Source organism: Punica granatum, chromosome 4, assembly GCF_007655135.1.
Source record: "Punica granatum isolate Tunisia-2019 chromosome 4, ASM765513v2, whole genome shotgun sequence".
NCBI classification, from domain to species: Eukaryota; Viridiplantae; Streptophyta; class Magnoliopsida; order Myrtales; family Lythraceae; genus Punica; species Punica granatum.
This window is the reverse complement of record NC_045130.1, coordinates 35,575,294-35,597,956: the sequence shown is the minus strand read 5'-3', so window position 1 is coordinate 35,597,956 and position 22,663 is coordinate 35,575,294. Positions and strand designations below refer to the sequence as shown.

The following is a 22,663-nucleotide window of genomic DNA, read 5'->3' as shown; positions in this document are numbered from 1 at the left end:
TATGAAAATTTGTACTCTCTCTGATAGATTTCTTTCCTTGGTCTTATTTATTTTGCTTGAGGACAAGCAAAAGTTCAAGTGTGGGGAAGTTGATAAGGGCATATTATACTCATATTTTATTGTGCAATTCATGTTAAATTATTATTAATTTTATAGAAATTATAAGAAGTCGGTGCTTAATTATGTGTAATTTGATATTGTAGGTCTTTGAGGACTTAGATGGAATTACGAGCAATATTGAGGAGTTTTGCGCAATTTGGAGCCAGCATATATCTTTCGGAAATCTTTTTTTTGTTGTGGATATAAATACTCCTCATAACAAGATTAGGAAACCCTAGGGGGGGAGCCATCTTTCACCATTCTTTTAACCTAGAGAGTTTTTGGAGAGGGTCTTGTCTGGAGCCGTCACCTGAATCAATTGATTTGAAGCGAAGAATTGTGGAAGAGATAATTCCTTAAAGGAATTGTTGGGTTTTTGTTTTAGGATTCAATATCTTGAGTTTACTGCTGAATATGAATTCTATTGCAATGACTCCTTGGAATTATAATTGTGTTTTCAATTCCATGATATTCTAAGCTTCTTTTGTGGGAATATGATGAAACCCTAGGTAGCTAATATGATGATTGTCGCCATGTTATAGGATTAATAGATGTGTTGATGATTCATGATTGCAATTCCTATAATTTCAATTTTAATTCTTAATTGGTTATAATTGTTAGAAACACTATTGATACGGGAGTTGATATAGTGTTTGTTAGGAATTCTTGATTAGACTAATTAGTTAAATGCGATAGCTGCGTTAATTAGTTTAATTAGAGATTATCCAGGGATTAATGCAATGTTTCTAGTTAGTTATTCGCTAAGACATTAGGGATAATTAATTTAGGGCATTAGACAATCATAGCACTGGAAGGTGTATGATTATAATTTAGAGTCCACTATTAATTAGAGATGCGGGAGCTGATTGATTAATTAGAGGTTTAAGACTTTAATTTTAAAGGCTTGATAAACTCACTTGAATAATCACATAGCTATCAGTCTATATAACATGATGGCAATCTGATTAGTGAAACTAGGGTGGATTCTGTTTTTCCCACTTTCAATTGATATATTTTCGTACAATTCTCTTTCTGCTCTTTGTGACGATTTAGGTTGATTAGTAGTTAATTAGTTAATTCTCTTAATTTGATTGCTTAGATAATAATAGAATCTAATATAGGTTTAGTACTTAATTAATCCTTGTGGGATCGACACTCTATTCATCACTATATTACTTGATCTGACCCAGTACACTTGCTGGTAGAATTTGAGCTTATTTTTATATATATTTGCAAAGGGATCAGACGGCCGTGTCCAACATTCGAGGGAGCCTTGCCAGGGCCACCACCGCCCTTGTCGGGTGCCGAATGACCACGTAGGGTCGGTAGTGGGGACATCTGGCGAGGTCCCTGCTGCCAGCTCCCTCTCCTCTTGTTCAATTCTATTGCAGGCTTTTCTTTTCTTTTTTTAATTGTGAGAATATATTTTTATTAAAAAACCCTTGGGAGTGGGAGTTGCTGTCAGTTGAGATATGTTGTACCACATCGAAAAATTAAGAAAGAAACCACAAGCTTATATGAGATTTAGGTCCAGTAACCTATCAGCTTAAGATTTTGGGTTGCATATGGGCTCAAGTCCGTGTAGGTCCAAGTGAGTATTTTATATGGTATCAGAGCGGGTTATGCTTCCGTGCGCTCATGTGTGGGCTCACATCACGCCAGATTCGATTTCGAGGTAGCCAAGAGTGCGCCTCATGTTAATCAGGCCCAAGAGTGGCCCAGTTCAGTTCCGAGGTAGCTAAAGGTGCACCTCTAGCTAGGTCTAAGTGCGGAGCTCGAGGCTAGTTTGGTATTTGTCCCCCCTTACCCGAGCACGGAAGAGGATGCTTGGCTCGAGTCAGTTGTTAAGGGCAGGGGTGTTTAAGGCACGTGGCACGTGTTGGACCACACGTTGCCACGTGAGGGCGGGTGTTGAGATATGTTGTCCCACATCGAAAAATTAAGAAAGAAACCATAAGCTTATATGAAATTTGAGTCCAGTAACCTATCAGCTTAAGCTTTTGGGTTACAGAAGGGCTCAAGTCCGTGTAGAAGGGCTCAAGTCCGTGTAGGCCCAAGTGGATATCTTACATCACATGTGGGAGCTCGGGCATAGGAGAATTATTTTGGAGGTTGATTCGGAAGTGGTTTGTCGGCTTCTCAAGACAGCCAGAAGATGCGCTCTTGAGAGTAACCAGCTTGTTAATGCTATGAGAGCTATTATCCGGAGAGATTGGTTCATTGAGATTTAGCGTACTCACCGGAAAGGAAATGCTTGCATTGATTGGATGGCTGGAATGACAACTCAGATGCCATACCAAAATCACTACGCTACTATTTGGTGACAATGTTGGGACCACTGTACCCCGCTTCTACTTATTGTAATTATCTTTTCTTTTGTTAGGTTGCTGAGTTTCGGCAGTGAAAAAAAGAAAGAAAGGAAACTCTTGGGATCCACTCGGTCAATTTCCACATGCGATGTGGCACCATTCAGTGCCATGCTCGCAAATCTAATGGATAGATTGCCACCGTGCCTACGTAATAACAAATCGAAAGTTGGTGCATTTTCCTATAAAAGAAAACAGATCATATAAAAAATAGAAAAATGTGGAGAGTTCATTTTTTTTATTCACATTTTAGTTTTCATGATTGTTTGGAAAATTTAGATTTATTACCTTCTAACTCGTTCGCAGTGTGACCCTTTATTATTTCATCGATCGATTGAATTATATTCGAGAGTAGTGAAATCGCTGGATTCATATTCATTGAGGATGGAGCAGAGCAAGCAATGAAGCTACTTCATTCTTCAAGCTCATACAGTGAGTTACTCCACGGGATCATGTACCAACTAATTGTTGGATTGATTATTTATTTAGAAAACAACTAATTGTGTAATCTTTCCAAAACACCAATCTTAACGTTCGAGGAGTTATGAGGAAGTAATTCAGAGAGATTAAAGAAATAAATAAGCAATTATTGGAAAGTGTGAGATAAATTGGGTTGTTAGATAATTAATAGGGAAAACAACTCCTCTGAAATTCATGTATGCAATGCGTGCTGAGGCCTGTGCGTATGATAATAGACCTTTACCAGACAACTCGGAAGAACTCGACTTGCAAGTCAAAATTTTTATATAATAGCATCTTGAAATTAAGATGCAACTGAAGCCTTGGCCGATGATGAGGTTAGAATACCTACTCTGATATGATAGGGAATAAAACCAAACTGTCTGCTTTCAGTACGAAGTTCATATAGGTTTATCGACCTCGAAGATTATAGGGGAAACAACAACTCTGAAATTCATGTATGCAATGCGTGCTGTGGCCTGTGCGTATGATAATAGACCTTTACCAGACAACTCGGAAGAACTCGACTTGCAAGTCAAAATTTTTACGTGGGAGAAAATGTCCTAGAAATTATGGAAAAGATGAGCTGTGTAAAATTGAAAAGCCTCAATCGTCTTGTCTTCTATGAAAAACCATTGAAGGTGAAAGAAGCGCCAAAGTGATGAGTATGCAATCGACATGAACGTCGGATCAAATGGGTCAAAGATATTGTTATTGGAATCGTCTTCATCTGTGCTAGTGCTAGTACATGGAATAGTCTACAACACAATCAGTTGGGAATATTTTCCAAATTTCAGTCTCTTACGGTTCTAAGGTGAAATTTTTTAAGTCCAATTCCAACCATTGAAATAGCTAATGAAGGTTTAAACTTTCACTTGGAATATTTTCCATCCTAGAATTTTCGTAACATGCACATGGATGACCTTTCTTCAACAATCAAGAACAATTCAAACCAATTCAATAGTCAGCAGCGTACTGACCTATTAAGGTTTTTTTTTTCCGTGCAAATTGATTGGGCTTGTATACACTCGAGGCAAATCTCACATTGACAAAATTGGGAAGAGATGAGGTGTATATAATTGGAATGCCGAATTTATTCACGTCCTTGCGTGTTTTCCTCTCATCTGATGAATTTACCATCCAATATTTTGCCTCCACCCATGTATATGTTTATAAGATAAGGTCCAGCTTTAACTTTACATGTGTCATTTTTTTTTCTTAATTTGAATTAAGTCAGCCAAATTTACGGAGAACAAATTGACGAGTTGCGAGGAAGAAAATGTGAGACAAGTAGAATCATTCAATTTTCGGTGTTTCGGGAGTCAAGGCTTGTCACAGTGAGTAACCTATTTCTAATTTATTACTTTTATTATCGTTATATTAGTACATTCAAAAACTGCATTTATAGCCATTTCGATGTTACTAATCATGCATGTATTTTATACTATCGATAATGATATTATGAAACCCGTGTGTGAACCGTCTAGTTTAGATTGTGGTTATTCACTGACTGTAAAGGTCACCCCCAAGATATATCCTTTCAGATATTTTTACAGGTTTGAGAAGATATTGTGCTCAATAGCGCTGCTACTTATCAACAATTAACAGTTTAGAGATTAAAATTTAAATGGTCAATAAAATAAATTACATTTGAAAGTATGCTAAAATTTCTTTTTTGGTGTGTATCCTGATGTTTAAAAACCCGACCGGCACTGACTATTCTAGTTCAAGCTGGTATTAAGGGATGAAGCTCTCCCGATTAAAGATTTTCTTCATTCCCAAGAATTGAACATGAAATCTTGCTTAAGGGGAATATGTGTCGAATCTCTAGAACCAACCGTTACAAGTATTTCGTCAAAATTTTCATGTGGGAGTAAAGCCTGAGAAATTATGCAAAATATGGGTGGTCTAAAATTGAAAAGTCTCAATTGTCTTTCTCATATCTGACTCTTTCTCTCCGCCCCTGTCCTCATAAAAACTAGGGGTATGTGAGTCCGGGTACCCTATATTTTTCGAGATACTCGGATCCTATCTTGTAGATGATCAGTTTCGAGAATTTGGAACTAGACCCTCCCCTATTAAATCGTAGAATCGGATCATATCCGGAACTTGTATTATACCATAGTTCCGAGTACTCGTATGGAACCTCTAAATTCTTTTTTTCATCCTTTCCCTGCAATCACTATAACATTCAAACCAAAGAAAATGATCAAATCAATTCGGTCACTGATCTAGTCTAACCAACAAAATCAGAGCAATATGATTCTCATAAACAAACATCAAATAATTACAAATCAGACCAAGATTGACACAAAGCAATGGTTAGAATGGTAACTTGGGATTAGGTTCGGGAGGAGCAACGCTTGAAAGAGAAGCATGGGGAGCCTTAGTGGCCGGCGGCAACGCAACAACTATTGTTGTGGGCAGGAGCAGTAAAGTAGAGGAGCAATGTCTCACTGAGGTGAGCGTTGCGGACTATGGAGCAAGACAAAAACGATGGGGGGCTCGGGGAATCTCTACCAGGTGAGGTTGCCGAAGAAGATCTACCATGTGAGGGGTCGGGAGGCTTCGCTGTTAGAGGGGGAGGGGTTCAATGTTCGGGAGCGCTCTATTCTTGTGAGGGTGAGCAGTGATTGACTTATGAGTGGTGAGTGAGCTAGGGTTTTTTCCTCCAATTTGATATATTAACATTATATAGTATATATAAATTAATTACAATCCCGATTCCGGTTTCGGTTCCGGTTCTAAGTACCTTGTATAATGGAACCGGAATCGAACCGATATCTACCGATTCCTCACAATGCTACCCAGACCCTACCATATTTTTCTTTGGATCTACCCAAAACCTACCCGTTATGGTAGGTTCCAATTGGTTCTGAGTATACCGGGTACCTATGCACATCCCTAATAAAACTATTGAAGAGGAAGGGGATTTTACCAAGATAGTTTGTCCTGATGACAAAAACGTATAAAAAGAGGATTGGTACTTTCACATCTATACATATATAAAAGCTAGAGTGAAACATCATATGATGCCACATGGGACGAATCTAGACTTTAATTGAGTAACTCTTCGAGTCTCAACCTTTGAAATTTTAATAAATGACACAACATTATGGTGCTACATCATTGATGAAATCTCAAAAGTCTCTTAACTTACAAAAGTCAAAAGGTTAATAACTCAGGGAATTTTAAAATATCCAAACTTATATGAAAGTCCAAAAGTTTATAATTCTCGAAAGTCTATAAGTTTCCTACTCAAGGACATATGAAAATCCTATATTATAGTGGCCGTGTATCTCTCTTATTGTTGATAAAGAAAGATTTTCACTTTAAATTTTCATAATTAGAGACTTATTACCGTTAAATTGCTTCGGCTTTTTTCCCTAAGGCAAAGAGAATGTGGTAGTAGCGAGATTCTGCATAATTTTAAGATGATGAGCTGAGGATATGTTATCATGATTTTGTTAGTCGAAGGTAATAGACTTTTTCCATTTTCTATTGCTAAATTTTTTATTTTGAGTTTGGTATATTTTGATGAATATAAAGTGATTAATGGTGTTCTTAGTGATTCCAAATAATTTTCTAATGTGCATATAGAGTAGTTATTTGATTGAGGAAACATTATGGAATACGTATAAGTTTTTTGATACTATTGATTTACTATTGTATTATTACGTACAAATAATGCCATAATTTATATGTTGGACGCACATTATGCAGAGTTATCATATCAATTATTTTAATTATATTATATTGTATATTTCATATTCTCAATAGTGGTACTTGATTTTATTATTTCAATAACTCTAGCCTGCGTCTATATGTGCGGGCCCTTCGTTTAGTATATATAATATGTATTGCTTATTCATTTTCAGTTGATGTGCAATATCGTCATGATAGCGTTTGTTATGATCTCCTTGAAAGTACTACAATTTCTCTTTTTATACGTTTTGCCACTACGACATATTTTCATGGTATAAAAATCCACCAAAAAGGAAAGTAGTGCCAAGTGATGAGCATGCAATTGACGTTAATATCAGCACAATGTTATTTTTCGATTGAACTGCGGCTGGATGGAGTAAATAAACCCTTATGAGTTCCATAGATAGACGTTAGGAATGACTTTTATTTACCAAATAAAAAAAGGAACAGAGTACCACTTCTGATTGGGTATCATCTGTGCTAGTCATAAGGTATGGAATAGTCTACAACACTATCACTTGGAAAATCAATTTTCGAAAATGTCAATCTCCATCATTGAAATATAAGGTTAAAATTCCTATTAGATATGGAATGACTTTTATTTACCCAATAAAAAAAAAACTCCTATAAGATATGGAATGACTTTTATTTACCTAATAAAAAAAAGAAGAAAAAACAGAGTACATCTAGTGATTGGGCCTTATCTATCCCAGTCATAAGGTATGGAACAGTCCACAATATAATCACTTGGAAAATCAATATTCCATAATATCAATCTCTGCGGTTGTCGGGTGAAATTTTTATAGTCAAATCACAACAATTAAAATAGCTATTAAACCATGTGAATTGGTTTAAGTGGTTTAGCATTTATTCTCATTAAGTAAGGTCTCAAATTTGAGTATTGTAAATGAAAAAAATATACTATGAAAAACCTTTTTTTTAATAGGCCGATCCCGCTTTATTGAATTAGTTTGGGTCAAATTGAACTTCCGAATATTAGAGTTAACACAAAAAAAAAGTCATTAAACCTTTAATTGGAAAATTTTGTATCATTGAATGTTTATATCAGGGATCACGTTTCTCCAACAATCAAGAACAATTCAATAGTCAGCAACGTCCCGCTGACCAATTAAGTTTTTTTCCCCTCGCAAATTGATTGGGCTTGGATATTTCGGTGCTAGATATATTATTTAGGGATAATAGCGCCATATAGCCTAACGTTTGAAGAAATTTTTAGTTATAGCTCAAACTTGATTTTTTACCTGAGATATCCCAACGTTGACGTGTTGGTTTCAAATCTATCCCGATGCTAACTTTCTGTTCAAAATTGACGGAATTGCACACGTGGCACGTTAATTTTGTAACAAGTGTCGGGATAAATGTGAAATTAACGTGCCACGTGTGCAATTCCGTCAATTTTGGACGGAAAGTTAGCGTCGGGATAGATTTGAAACCAACACGTCAACGTTGGGATATCTCAGGTAAAAAATTAAGTTTGGGCTAGAACTAAGAATTCCTTCAAACGTTAGGCTATATGGCGCTATTAACCCTATTATTTATCACATACACCTTTCTATTAGAGCTATTATATGGAGAGATTGGTCTATTGAGAATCAGCATATTTACATGGAGGGGAATGCTTGCACCAATTGGATGGCTAGAATGGCAACTCAGATGCCGTAACGAAATCACTACGCTACTTTTTGGCGACATTGTTGGGGCCACCGTATCCCGCTTCTGCTTATTGTGATTTTATTTCCTTTTTTTAGGTTGCTGAGCTTCGGTACTGGAAAAAAAACTATTGGGATTTACTCGGCTAATCTTGATGTGCCATTTGGCACCGTCTAGTGCCATGCTCGCAAATTCCATTAATTTCAACTGATAAATTGCCATTGTCCTACGTAATAACAAATCAAAAGTTGGTGTATTTCCGTATAAAAAGAAAACATATCGCATAAAAAATAGAAAAATGTGCAAAGTTCATTTTTTTTATTCACCGTTTTAGTTTTCATGATTATTTGGCAAATTTGGAATTTATTACCTCCTAACTTGTTCGTAGTGTGAACCTTTATTATTTCATCGATGGATTGAATTAAATTCGAGAGTAGTGAAATCACTGGATTCATATTCATCTGAGGATGGAGCATAGCAAGCAATGGAGCTACTTCGTTCTTCAAGCTCATACAGTGACTTACTCGACGGGATCATGTACCAACTAATTAAGTGGTCAGAGGGAATACATGGGTAGATAAACCGACAATATCAAATTTTTTTTTTCGGTGTGACTCTGGCATTCGAAAGTTCAATTGGGTTCCGACTAATCCAGTCGAGCCTGGTCGGCTCAAGAAAGAGTAAAACTCTCCCAGTGTAAATTTTTTGTATTTATAAGGACTCGAACCCGAGATCTTCCTTAAGTAGAACAAGTGTCGAACCGTTTGAACCAACCCACGTTGGTTACTGACAATTGACAATCACGTCGAGGATTATTGTGGTTAGCAACTTGGAAACGTTAAATCTTCAATGACAATTATTGCAGTTAATTGACAAGTAATTGCGGTGGTCAAAACTTGACAAGTAATTGCAGCTCGTGCTCCTTGAAAAATCAACAATATGATATATAGATATATAAATATATTAAACTGAGATCAAAAGAGAATGTAACGCATTGGCGCATATCCTTACTTAATGATCAAGAGGTCTTAGATTAGATACTTATTAGCACTATATTTGCCTTTTTATTGACTATTAGGATTTTTATATCATTGTACTAGATTTATGGACCTCCCTTAGAATTGAAAAAAATATAAATTAAATTAGGGAAGAAGTTTATTGTGAATTAAGAAACTTTCTTGGAGAGAGTAGAGAAGAAGTTACGTACTCTCCTACCATCTTGTCAAGTGTACCTCTTCGAGCTTATGCATTGGTACTACCTAATATAATGCCCTCATTTGAATAAAAAATCACTGTCACCCTTCACTTTTTCAACACTATTTTTGTCACTGAAATATTTTTACCAACAAAAAGCCTCTAACATTTTCCATTCCGTCTACCAATTTCGCTCATGCATCAACTCTCTTGATGGAAACCCAACGTGGCAGCCTAATGAGACAGGCTAAAATGACTAATGAGACCGAGAGAGCGCGAGCACTGGTGGTGGAAAATTTTCCATGTGTACCTCTTCACTTAGAATATTTTAATTTGTATCATAGAATTTTTCATATCACATGGATGACCATCATGACCTTTCTCCAACAATCAAGGACAATTCATACCAATTCAATAGTCGGCATTTTACCACTAACCAGTTAAGATTTTTTTCCCCACGGCAAATTGATGGGGCTTGTATATTTCGGTAATTAGTATCGTAGAGTCCATGCATTGCACGAAATAAAATATGATTCTTTTATATTTTTAATAATTTTTTATTATTATATAAAACCAGGCGTCAACTCGCGCGATGCTGCAAATTGGAAGTTTTTCTTCAATTTTTTGATTCATCATAATAGTTTGTATAATAATCAACATAGTGTTTAACTGAAACTAATAATAAAACTACTTATTTTTAAAAATTATGAACTCTTTATTAATAGTAAATAATCAAATTTTTTCAAAAGATGGTATCATTTTATCATATATGATATCATGTCTTTTTATTTCATAGGGTGTGTTTTGAATATGCTAAATGAGTTGATACTTGAATATAAAACTTATAGTTTTGATCTTAAATAGAGAAGTATGAATAAGATTTGAAAATACTATTAAGTAAAAGGAGACATGATGAACTTTAAGAAAATGAAAATGTTTATAAATTTATGATAATAAATTAATAACAATCATCTTCATTGTAGTGTCTTCCAATGTGGATAAAAGGAGAAAAAAGATGTTATCTAAAATTCAAAAAGTATACGTTTAACTAATATAATTTCTTAAGGAAAATACAATAAAGAGAAAAATGTCTGTGTCTGTGAATCAATATTTATTAAAAAAATAAAGTATAAGATATGTATAACCCTTCATAAATAAAGTAAAATAGACAGAGAGAATATGGTAAAATGCATGGTGTCAAATCTTGTAATGATTGGGAAAAAACGAGAAAAGCTTATACACTATATGGACGTAAAATATGACATTATATTTTTTTAGAGAATAATTGGTCAAGCAATGGGGTCATTTGACTTGATATATCAAATAGGTTACACCACTACCTTGTCTGGTCAAGATTAAAAATATTGGACAAAAGAAGGAAAACAAAAAGGAGAGGAAAAAAGTTCCGCACTCACAGATTAAAATTTTAAAAAATAATATTACATATATCGTAATTTGTATATCTTGTACTTCTAGTTTGAAATTTCTTCTAATTTTTCTAAATAAAAGTTGAGCTAAAAGTATTTTTTGGAAATAATCCGACTATAACAATCGAATCATCTGACATAACGCATCGACCAAATTACGTGATACCTTATTTGGGTCTGATTTAATAACATTGAAAAGATGTAACTTTTCGACTTAACAATTGGATCATTTAACGTAACGCTTTGATCGAATAACATGGAATCACATTGGGGTTGGATTTGAAAACGCTAAAAAGGCGTAATGTCGACCTTACGATCATATTAAGTGGTACCTTATTTTGATCATATTCAAAAACACTAAAAAAAGGTAGGAAATTTTAAAAAATAAATAGAACGGATTACGGTAGGATCATTTGGTATAATATGTTGACTGGATCACGTGGTACCTTATTTGTTTAGATTTGAAAACACTAAACGACGTAATATTTTGACCTAACGTTTCGATCATTTGGCATAACGTATTGACCGAATTATGTGGAATCTTATTGGGATCGAATCTGAATAACTAAAAAGGCTTACCATGTCGACCCTACAGTCGAATCTTTTGATATAATGTGTCGATCAAATTAGGTTGCATCCTTTTCGGATCAGATTCAAAACGCAAAATAATAATAATAATAATAATAATAATAATAATAATAATAATAATAATAATAATAACTTTAAAAAAGGATTTTTTTTAAATGGGAGAGGAGGCGACTGGGAAAAACCACCCACTCGCCCCCTTCATACAATGGACCGTTTTTAATTGTTTAAGAAAGATATTGTTAAATTCTTGAAAATAGAAATTTAAAATCAACAATAGTACATTATCAGATACATAAAACTGAAGGTAATTTAATTTCGTGAATAAGATAATGAAAGAATTAATATAATAGTACGTAAGTTGTATAAAAGTTGAAAAACTCATGTCCACCAATTTGAAAAGAGATTATGCATAAAAAGTTAAAAAAAAAAATTCAACCAGGTTTCATCGCGGAGTTATATATCGTGTCTCACGTTAACCACTTACATAAATTGGAAAATTCAAATATTCTACAAAAGTGTATATGTGAGAATAGCCAAAACTTAAAGGATTTGCCTTCATGTCTATTTGTAGACGTACTAAAATAAGTTCTGAGCGTACAAAATTGAAGAACTTGTGTCTAGTGGTGGTAATATTTTTCAAAGCTAAATCATTCACATTTTATGTGAGGCACGTCCACTATTAACATATAGATAACACCTCATGTCTATTATCTATATCTATAAAAAAAGGGCAAATTACAAAAAAAAATCCAAATTTTGTAAAATGTCTCAGTTTTGTCCTAAATTTTGTTTTGTAACAAATAAGACCATAAGTTTTCTAAAATGTCTAAAAAATGACATCCGTTATAACTTCCGTCAATTTTTGCCTACGTGTGACCTACGTGGACTGTTAAAGGGATCCACTAGCTTACGTGTGACCTACGTGGACTGTTAAAGGGACCCACTATCAGCAGCAAAAATTGACGGAAGTTATAACGGAGGTCATTTTTGAGACATTTTAGAAAACTTATGGTTTTTTTTGTTACAAAACAAAATTTATGACAAAATTGAGACATTTTACAAAACTTGGGTTTTTTTTGTAATTTACCCTAAAAAAAAGTATGGTTTGATTTTCTTTTGAAAATCAAATATGATCTTACGTGATTTGTTTTATCAAGATTTTTTTTCAAATGATATTTTTACTATTGATAAAATAATTATTGCTTCCATAAATCTATTTCCATATCTATCGATTTTAAAAAATTTAAAAATTCATCTTCTCAAAAAAGCTCAAAATATCAGAAAACAACGAAGGTCCCACAAATATATTTATATGTTTTAAAAAATTTTAAAAATAAAAATTAAAAGATTCGTTTTCAAAAAAAAGCTAAAAAATTGAGAAAATAATGACCGGATTCACAAATCTATATTATATGTTTTCTATAATTTAAAAATTAAAAATTAAAAATTCTTTTTTAAAGAAAATTCAAAAAATTAAGAAAATAATGACTAGTTCCATAAATTTTTATTTATATATTTTAAAAATATCAAAATTTTGATTTTAGAAAAGATTAAAAAATGAAAATATAATGATTGGTCCCACAAATCTATATTTGGATATTTTAAAAATTAAATAAATTTTATTGTATTTACAAAGGTAAAAAAAATTCGAGAAAATTTCATTAGGTAATCAAGCATCTTGGGACCATTTGTCTAGGCCCACCATAACTCCACTTTAGATAAGATACTGTAAATTTCATGTATTACACGGGATAAAATGTGATTTTTTTATTTATATTTTTGCTAATTTTATTATATAAAATATTCTTGTAAATTGTTGAAGACAAAGTAATTTGAAATCATCAATAGTATATTATTAGATTAGATATGTAAGACAAATGATAATTTAATGTCATGCATAAGATTAGGAAAAAAATTAGTATTTCAGTACATAAGTGATAAAAGAGGCAAAAAATTGAAAAACTCATGTCCACCAATTTGAAAAGAGATTAAGCATAAAACATCAAAAAGAAAAATTACAACCATCTTTCATCATGGTGTTACATCTTGTCTTATGTCAACCACACATATAAAATTGGAGAATTAAAAATTCAACAAAATTTCATGTATAAGAGAAATGTAAAAAGTCAAAAAACTCAGTCTCAAAAAGTCTAATTGTACGTGTACAAAAATGCAATGGTAGTAATATTTTAAGAACCAGATCGGTTACGACTTATGTATGATTTCTCCGCTATTTATAGCATGTATACATCTATATATATATATATATAATTAGCATGAACAGAATTCTTACGCCGTCATATCATCAAAAATAGAAAATGAAACTTTCTCGCATTACCACATCATCATGAAAATATAAGGAAACTTTATATTCTTTTATCAAGAAAGTATTCTTATATAGATTATTCTTAAATTTTATCAAGTTTACATGGGCTTGAACTCAACTTTCAACTTAAAAGTTCGAGTTGATAAGATGTGAGATCCAATCACATGGGCTTGGACTCAACTCAACTTTTTAGTTTTTTTTTTATGTGGGATTAACTTTTCCCAATTGACTTTATATTCTCAACACCCGCTCTCACGTGACACCCTGTGGTCTTTCTCATGATTTGCCTACATGGGCCTCGTGAACCTTAACCGTCCCGCACCGTGTGGTCTTTCTCATGATTTGCCTACATGGGCCATGTGAACCTTAACCGTCCCGCCCTCAACAACTTACCTTGAGCCGGTCTGTCATCTCTTCCGGACTTGGGCCTTAACTGCCTCGAGGTGGGCTACTTCTTCCACACTCGGGCTAGGGGGATCAACTACTACGAGCCGGGCTTCTACTTCCGGTCTTAGACTTCGCCGGCGTAGTGTGGGCTCCTGCACATACGCGTCCCCAAGATCATTACTATGGGCTCTGATACCATCTTAAATTTTACCAGGTTTACATGGGTTTGGACTCAACTTTCAACTTAAAAGCTCGAGTTGATAAGTTGTGAGATTCAATCATATATAAACCATTCTATTTTCTTTTTAGTTTTTTTTATGCGGGATTAACTTTTCCCAATTGACTTTATATTCTCAACAATTATCAACTAAATATATATTTTATATCCATATATCACCGAACGGAATATAAATATCATACACAAGGCAACAATATACAGTAAAATATGTAGATTATATATGCATAGCTCAATACATAGATCATATACTATGGAATAATATAGCCCAAACTTATATATATCGTTTGCATATATGTATATATATGCGGTTTGCAAGATTATATAGATAAACTATATGTCGCTTGCATATATGTATATATATAATATATAGTTTATTGATTATATATGCGTTCCATATATATGTATATATATTATAGTTTATAGATTATATAAATTTATATAGATGCCATTTAAATTATACGAAAATATGTGATTTTGATTCTTAATCTTTATATATATAAATATATATATATATATATATATATACCGCAAAGAATATGAAATCGAACATAATATGTGGATTTTTTAAAGAAGAACAGTGCAAAGTGTGAGCAACGTCTAACTATGACCTCTCATTTTCCATTAAATTTGATCGAGTATGTGCCTAGGAAAAAAAACAAAATTTATACTCACGTGTGACATAACTAATTTTTTAATTATTTTATCTTTTTTATGTAGTTATCTTGAATTTGTAGTTATCTTGAACATATTAAACATATTTTCTTTTAATACAAAAAATGATTATTTATTAAATTATTATTTCTAATGAAATTAGGGTTCATTAATACATGAGAGTTCTAATCATTACTTTGTGAAGGAGGATTATACATTGTTTGCACCCCAATTGTTTCTTATTTTAATAACTACAGATTCAAGCACCGCCCAATATTAAATGCTAGTGTAAAGAGACATATGCTAATGGATCGGTGCTTTCCAATCGATATGAGTAACAATACTTTACTTTTCTTTCTCGAATAGACATTCTTATTTCCTTTTAATTACATCATATTTGAAAATTTTAAAAATATTTATTATATGTATTCATAATATATTTTTATCAGCTTAATTATGTAAATTTTATATTTGCATATATCTATGTACCCATATATAAAGCAATTCCAAAAAAGAAAATTTATGAATATATTTTTTTCGATAAAGATGCCAGTAATATATATATATATGTATATATATATATATATATTGTTCTATGAATAAATTATGGAATTACGTTTACGATTATTTATGATACTCTTTCATTTTATGTTAGTATATAGTATATTCTCAATTATGATTTCCTTGCTTATAATACATAAAAATGTATTTTAAGTCATCATGTCCTTATTGAAATAATCATATATAAGACCATATATATCTTAATGAAGAAAACTTATCCTCACTTTTCTTGGATTTGCTCTTTCTTTCTAACCAGTTGTTATGACTTGTCACAAAGAATTACATGTGAGAGTTAGTTTTTACATTCTCTACTCCAATTTTTTTTTAACTTCACTTTTGTTGATTTTTTTTAATATGTGAAACTGATCCTATAACATTAACTTTGACTTTTCAATTGGACCTTTAATCCAATTCCATATTGGCTTCTCAATTGTAATACTCTTTTAGTTTAGTTGATGTTCAAATAAAGATATCTTTTTTGCATAGTCAATATGAATGACCTTTTGTAATTTCTTGATATCCTTGACATAATTCATTCGGTTTTAACTAAATTATATTTATGCATAACGTGTAAAATTATTTAGATCAATATCAACAAAAAATTATTCAATTGCGTCCCCGTAACGTGGGGGTCATCAACTAGTAATATAATAGAGATAAGGTATCATACCTATATCTATATCTATAAGAAAATATGATAAGATTTCCTAAGCAAATATACAATACGTCATATCTATGAAAATATGATTGATGTTTTTTTAATAGCAAATATAATTTTCCATGATTTTGTTCTATATAGATCTTTTCATAAAATATTTATATTTCAAAATAAATCAACAAATGAGAAAATAATAACTGATCTCATAAATTTATATCTATAGATTTTTAAATATTTTAAATATTTTTCTGAAGAAAAGCTTAAAAACCTGAAAAATGACAACAGTCCCAAATCCATATTTACATATTTTTAACAAATTAATAATTAAAAAATTAGTTTTTTTATTTATAAAAGCTCAAGAACAATCGGTCCCACAAATCTATGTTATATGTTTTGAAAAAATTTAAAAATAGAAGAAATATTTTTTAAAAAATTCAAAAAGTCGAGGAAATAAGGAATGATCCCACAGTCATTTAAAATTCATTTTTTATAGCTCAAAAACTAGAGAAAATAGTAGTCGGTGCCACAAATCTATATAACTAGCCGAAGAGCTAGTGCGTCGCACGGAGTAAAACATGATCCATCTTTCCTTTATGGTAATTTTATTATATTTGATATATGTGTTTTAAACTGTTATAAATCGTAATTTATAATCAATAAATATCTATCATTGACGGTAAATAAATTTCACCAAGAAAAGAAGTAAAAGACTATATTAAAGATGGCCCTCAACTATATATTATCTATATCTGTAAATTTATTTACTTTATATACTTATATCCTAAATGTAACTATATCTTTTTTGATGAATGTCAAATATATAAATATATTATATAATATTTAATTTAATATCCATGTTGACACGATTAGATATTAATTATTAATTATAACTTTAATAAAAAAATTCACATTTATTAAATATTATGCAGCTAATAAAATTTCCTAAAAATGTTCTTTTATTGGCTGATTTCTGAAAAAGTTTCAAAAATATTATTTTATATTGATATCATATAAAAACTGTTCATATTACTAGCCGATTTATAAATTTTTTCTAAAAAAGTTCTTTTATTGGCCAATTTCCAAAAACTATATTGACGGTCACGCAAGCCTATGTTATTAGAAGGAATATATATTAATGTATTCATATTACATATTTAATTTAATAGAAATTTTTTAATATATCAATATTTATGTGATTAGATATTAATCTTTATCTTAAAAAGGATTTCAAAATTATTGAATATTATATAGATAATAAAATCTTCTAAAAGAGTTTCAAATATATTCTTTTATATCGATATCTTATAAAAAAATATTCATTCAATTTAAAAAATTAAAGTTCATGATTTATTAAATATTATGCAATTAATAGTACCTCATCATGAAATTTAAAAAGTATTCTATTTTATTATATTAATCTTTATCTTAAAAGGATTTCAAAATTATTGAATATTATATAGATAAAAAAATCTTCTAAAAGAGTTTCAAATATATTATTTTATATCGATATCTTATGAAAAATATTCATTCAATTTAAAAAATTAAAAGTTCATGATTTATTAAATATTATGCAATTAATAGTACCTCATCATGAAATTTAAAAAGTATTCTATTTTATTTGACTCTTATCATAAAATATCTTTTTAATTTTTTTAAAAATTATTATAAAAATTAAAAAACTAAAAGAACTAAAATATTCGCGAAACTTTCATTCAGGATTTGGACGTTATGAGGCAATTTGGGTGGACCTGCTACAGTTCATCTTTCTATTAACAAATCAAGCATTACACATTGTAGAACGTGAAGTCTATTTTCTATTAACAATTTGACTATATATCATAAGCTTAAATCTAATGGTTATAAATCATAATTAACGATCAATAAGAATATATTTTATTAAGTACATCACTGTTGATAGTTTACTTTCACTAATAAAGTAAGTGACTATATATAGTTAGATCATATGTATGAATACTCATTCATTTTTTTTTCAGTAAATAGATACTCATTTTATTAATTTTAATATAGATATGATTAGATATAATTTTATCTTAAATAAAGTTCAAAAGTATCAAACATTATGTAAATTATAAAAGAAGATTTTTAAAAATATTCTATTACATCAATATATAGAAAATAATCATTCAACTCTAAAAATTCAAAAATTTGGTAAAAACCTATATTAAAGATAGCCGCAAGAGTATATATTATAAGATATATATATATATATACTAATTTTAATACTAATAATATTTATTTGGGTATTAAGTTTTTATCTTAAACAAAAAATTCAAGATTTTTACTACCGAAAAAATTCCAAATATTATATAGATTATAAAATATTCTAAAATGTTTAGAAATATTATGTTATGTTAATATCTAATAAAAATTATTCATTTTATTTTCAAAAATTCCTAATTCATTAAATACAATATTATGCAATCAGCAATATTTCATCATAAAGTTAGAAAAATATCTTTTAATTTTTTTTTAAAAATAGTTTTGTTAAGAATTATTTTCAAAAATATAAAAAATCTCAGAAAACGAAGAATATCTAATCTTATCATAAAATATATTTTTAAAAATTGTTTATTTTAAACATTTAATATCAAAAATAAAAAACTCAAAAATTCGATAGAATTTCAATATGAAGTCGAGCATTCTGAGGCCATCTGACGAGGCCCACCACATCCTTGGTTTCATATATATATATAATATTTTATTTTAAAAGATTTAAAAATAAAAATGAAAGAATTTTCTTTTGAAGATAGCTCCAAAAATCGAAAAAAAATAATGAATGGGCCTACAAATCTATATCTATATATTTAAAAAAATCAAAATTTGTTTTTTAAAACTAAAAAATCTTAGAAAATTTTATTCAAAAACTGAGCATTTTTAAGCCATGTGGTTGGGGCCACGACAATTACTCTTTTTTCGATGTGAATCCTAATATCTGAAAGCCCAATAGGGCCTCGACTGATCCAGTAGCCGGGTCGCCCCACTAAGGGATAAAGCTCTCAATGTATGAATTTTTTCCATTCACAAGATTCGAACTCGAAACCTTTACTTAAGGAAACAAACACCGAACCGCTTGAACCAATGCACGTTAGATTCACTGCAAGTCCTTGTTATATTATGTAGATATATATATATATATATAGATATAGACATATATATACATATAAATATAGATTACCTTTCTATACCAACAAATCAATATCACAATGATGAATTGCCTTTCAGGGGAAAAAAAACGAGTCAAAATCACAGTTCGAGAGTTAGGTAAGCTAGTCGACATCGCAAGTTGAGTACTAAGCTATGCTATATATATATATATATATATCAGTTACTAGTGAGGTTAAATTAGGCTTTCGGATATCAGAGTTTACACGAAAAAAGGATGCTGTGAAGAAGGTTTTGTGTGCAACGGTAGTACCACGTAGGATTATATCACAAGACACATAAAAAAAATATTATTTTTGTCAATAATAAATTATTTTTATTAACAATATATTTTTTCTATTTTTCTTTACATACTAAAACCCACACGGTACCACCGTTGCATGCAAGACTTTCTTGAGGCTGTGAGCGTTGTATAATGAAATAGAAATTTTAATAGTTGAAAAAGGGACACAAATAGTCCCATTGATTAACGTACCATGAACCTTTTGATTACCAGTCGACAACGTGCGGCACTACACTATAACCTCTTTGATAAGCTATATATTATTTCCCTTGTGAATCTCATACCTTCTACTATCACAAACCAACTCTCTGTTTGCCTTTGGGATAAAATTTTTTGAGAGCCCCTTTCCGCTAGTCAATCAGTGAGTACATCTAATGGGTTCATTTTCATCTAATGATGGAGCGAAGGAAGCAATGCAGCGACTTCTTCAAGCTCAGGCCCACATATGGAAGCATTGCTACAGCTATGTCAGTTCGATGTGCTTGAAATGCGCCTTAGAACTTGGCATACCTGAAGCAATCCATAGCCACAGTGGACCCATGACTCTTAACCAGCTTGTGGAAGCGATCCCAGTCCGCCCGGGGAAGGCCCATTGCCTACACCGCGTTATGCGTGTACTCGTCCACTCAGGCTTCTTCGAACTGCAGATCAGAAAAAGAGGAGGAGCTCATGAGGATGAGGAGGTCTATTCGCTTAACAACGAGTCCAAACTCCTCCTCAGAGACAATCCCGTCAATTTGGATCCCTTCGTGCTGTTCACGCTTGATCCCATTACCCTGAAGCCGATGGATTGTTTGAGCACCTGGTTCCAAAATGATGATCTTTGCACGGTAGAGACGGCTCATGGAATGATATCATGGGATATTATGGTCAGCAATCCCAAGTTTGGGAGCCTATTCAACAGTGCCATGGCGAGCGATTCTCGGTTGGTAGCAAGGGTGGTGACAGACAGCTGCAAGTGGGTGTTTGAAGGGTTGAAGTCCCTCGTGGATGTTGGGGGCGGGACTGGGGAAACGGGCAAGGCGATAGCAGACACTTTCCCAGATATGGAGTACACCGTGTTCGATCTCCCACATGTGGTGGCCGGTCTACAAGGGACTAGGAACTTGAAGTATGTTGGAGGGGACATGTTTAATGAGAAAATCCCAACCGCAGACGCAGTTCTCTTGAAGGTACTGTGCTCGCAATGTACATATTTTTCTTTATCGTAGGATGAACTTCAAGAACATATCATCAATTGACGAACATAGAATATGATTGATATATAGGATCACTAATCTATATAAGCGTTTCTAGAACAATATTCTTATAGGTTGATCAAGTACTTTTTTTTTTTTTTACATGTTGATAGGATGGGATATCTTTTAAATTATTCAATTATATATTTGATACCTTTTCCATCATATTATTTAGTCCAAATCTCAAATTATATTAACATATAAGAGATTTCTCACGCAAAAGTTCATTAAAAATAAAAAATAACATAAAGCAAATTAATAAAGTGAAAAATCGAGTAAAGTGTTTTCAAATAAATTGAAAACATATAAAATAAGAAAATTAGATTTCAGTTGTATTTCGACATTTTTTCTTCATATTATTTTTCAAGTTATTTCGACATGTTTTCTTCATATTATTTTTCAAGTTCCAATTTCGAAATATTCCACATCACTTGCACAGTTTTATATTTGATTGTATAATATTTCATTGTATATTTCAGCAGTGAATTTTTTTTTACCGGTAGTCAACTGTTTGATGTATATATAATAAGTAATAAAATTACTCTTCATGATTATTATATATATTTCATGCCAAAAACAATATAAAAATTGTATATTAAATTTACAAAGTGTTAATTAAAATCATTGAAAAGCAAAATTAGTTACAATTAAACTACTAAATCGGTACCCAAATAGTTTTCTTGATCAATGGATGAATTTATTACAAGTCGTCAATTTTCTTATTTGTAAAATATATATTTCACAAAATACTAATTTCGATATAATAAATATAACCCACAGACAAGCGGACTTGTTTGTTATTCGTCCTTTTTCCTATCACTTTTTTTTTATAGGTAGATAAACGATAATTTTTCCTATTACTTTATCAGCTTATAGATAGGTCAAGGAAAAGCGGACGATGAATTCCCTTCTAGAGCCATGGTCTCACTTTTGTAACTGAAAAAAAAATCACAACCAGAGATGTGAGCTAGCTAGCTGGAAAGTAGTATAAATTTGCCTAATTAGCTCTTTGGATTTTCCATGTTTGAGATTCGACTAAATTGAACAATTTATACAGTGGATATTGCATGATTGGACCGACGAAGAGAGTGTACAAATACTGAAGAAGTGCAAGGAAGCTATACCAAGAAAAGAGGAGGGAGGGAAGTTGATCATCATAGAGATGGTGATGGATAACCCAGCAGTAGGAGATGAGAAGACTAAGGAAACACATCTCTTGGCCGACGTATTCATTATGAACATCATGGGATTAGAAAGAAACACAGAGGAATGGGCCAAGCTCTTCGCTGATGCCGGTTTTAGCAGTTACAAGATAAGTCCTGTATTGGGTTTACGATCGGTCATTGAAGTTTATCCATAATTCCCCTATCATTTACTATGAAATGTGGACCTAGCTAGCCCCACGAGAAGAACTTGATAATAAAGCGAAAGTTGCCTTAAGAGTACTGTAACTTTCTTCTGTGACTAGAGATGAGATTTGATGGCCGTCACTATTTCCAATGGGTGATGTTTATCATGCACAATACTCTCTGTACATGTAATTTAAATTCAAGGTTATTTTTTTGGATAAATGATGTAAATTCAAGGTTATTCAATTATCAAAATATAAACTCAAGGTTATTCGCGTGA

At 31.6% G+C, this 22,663-nt stretch overlaps 1 protein-coding gene across 1 annotated transcript; it reads left to right on the top strand.

The window, feature by feature from the left end:
- The first annotated feature begins 20,075 nt into the window (after positions 1–20,075).
- Positions 20,076–22,663, top strand: LOC116202479 (probable O-methyltransferase 3). Its single transcript, XM_031534050.1, has 2 exons — positions 20,076–20,968; positions 22,092–22,663. The coding sequence occupies exons 1-2, from the start codon at positions 20,171–20,173 to the stop codon at positions 22,392–22,394; spliced, it is 1,101 nt and encodes a 366-aa protein (XP_031389910.1). The 5' UTR covers positions 20,076–20,170; the 3' UTR covers positions 22,395–22,663.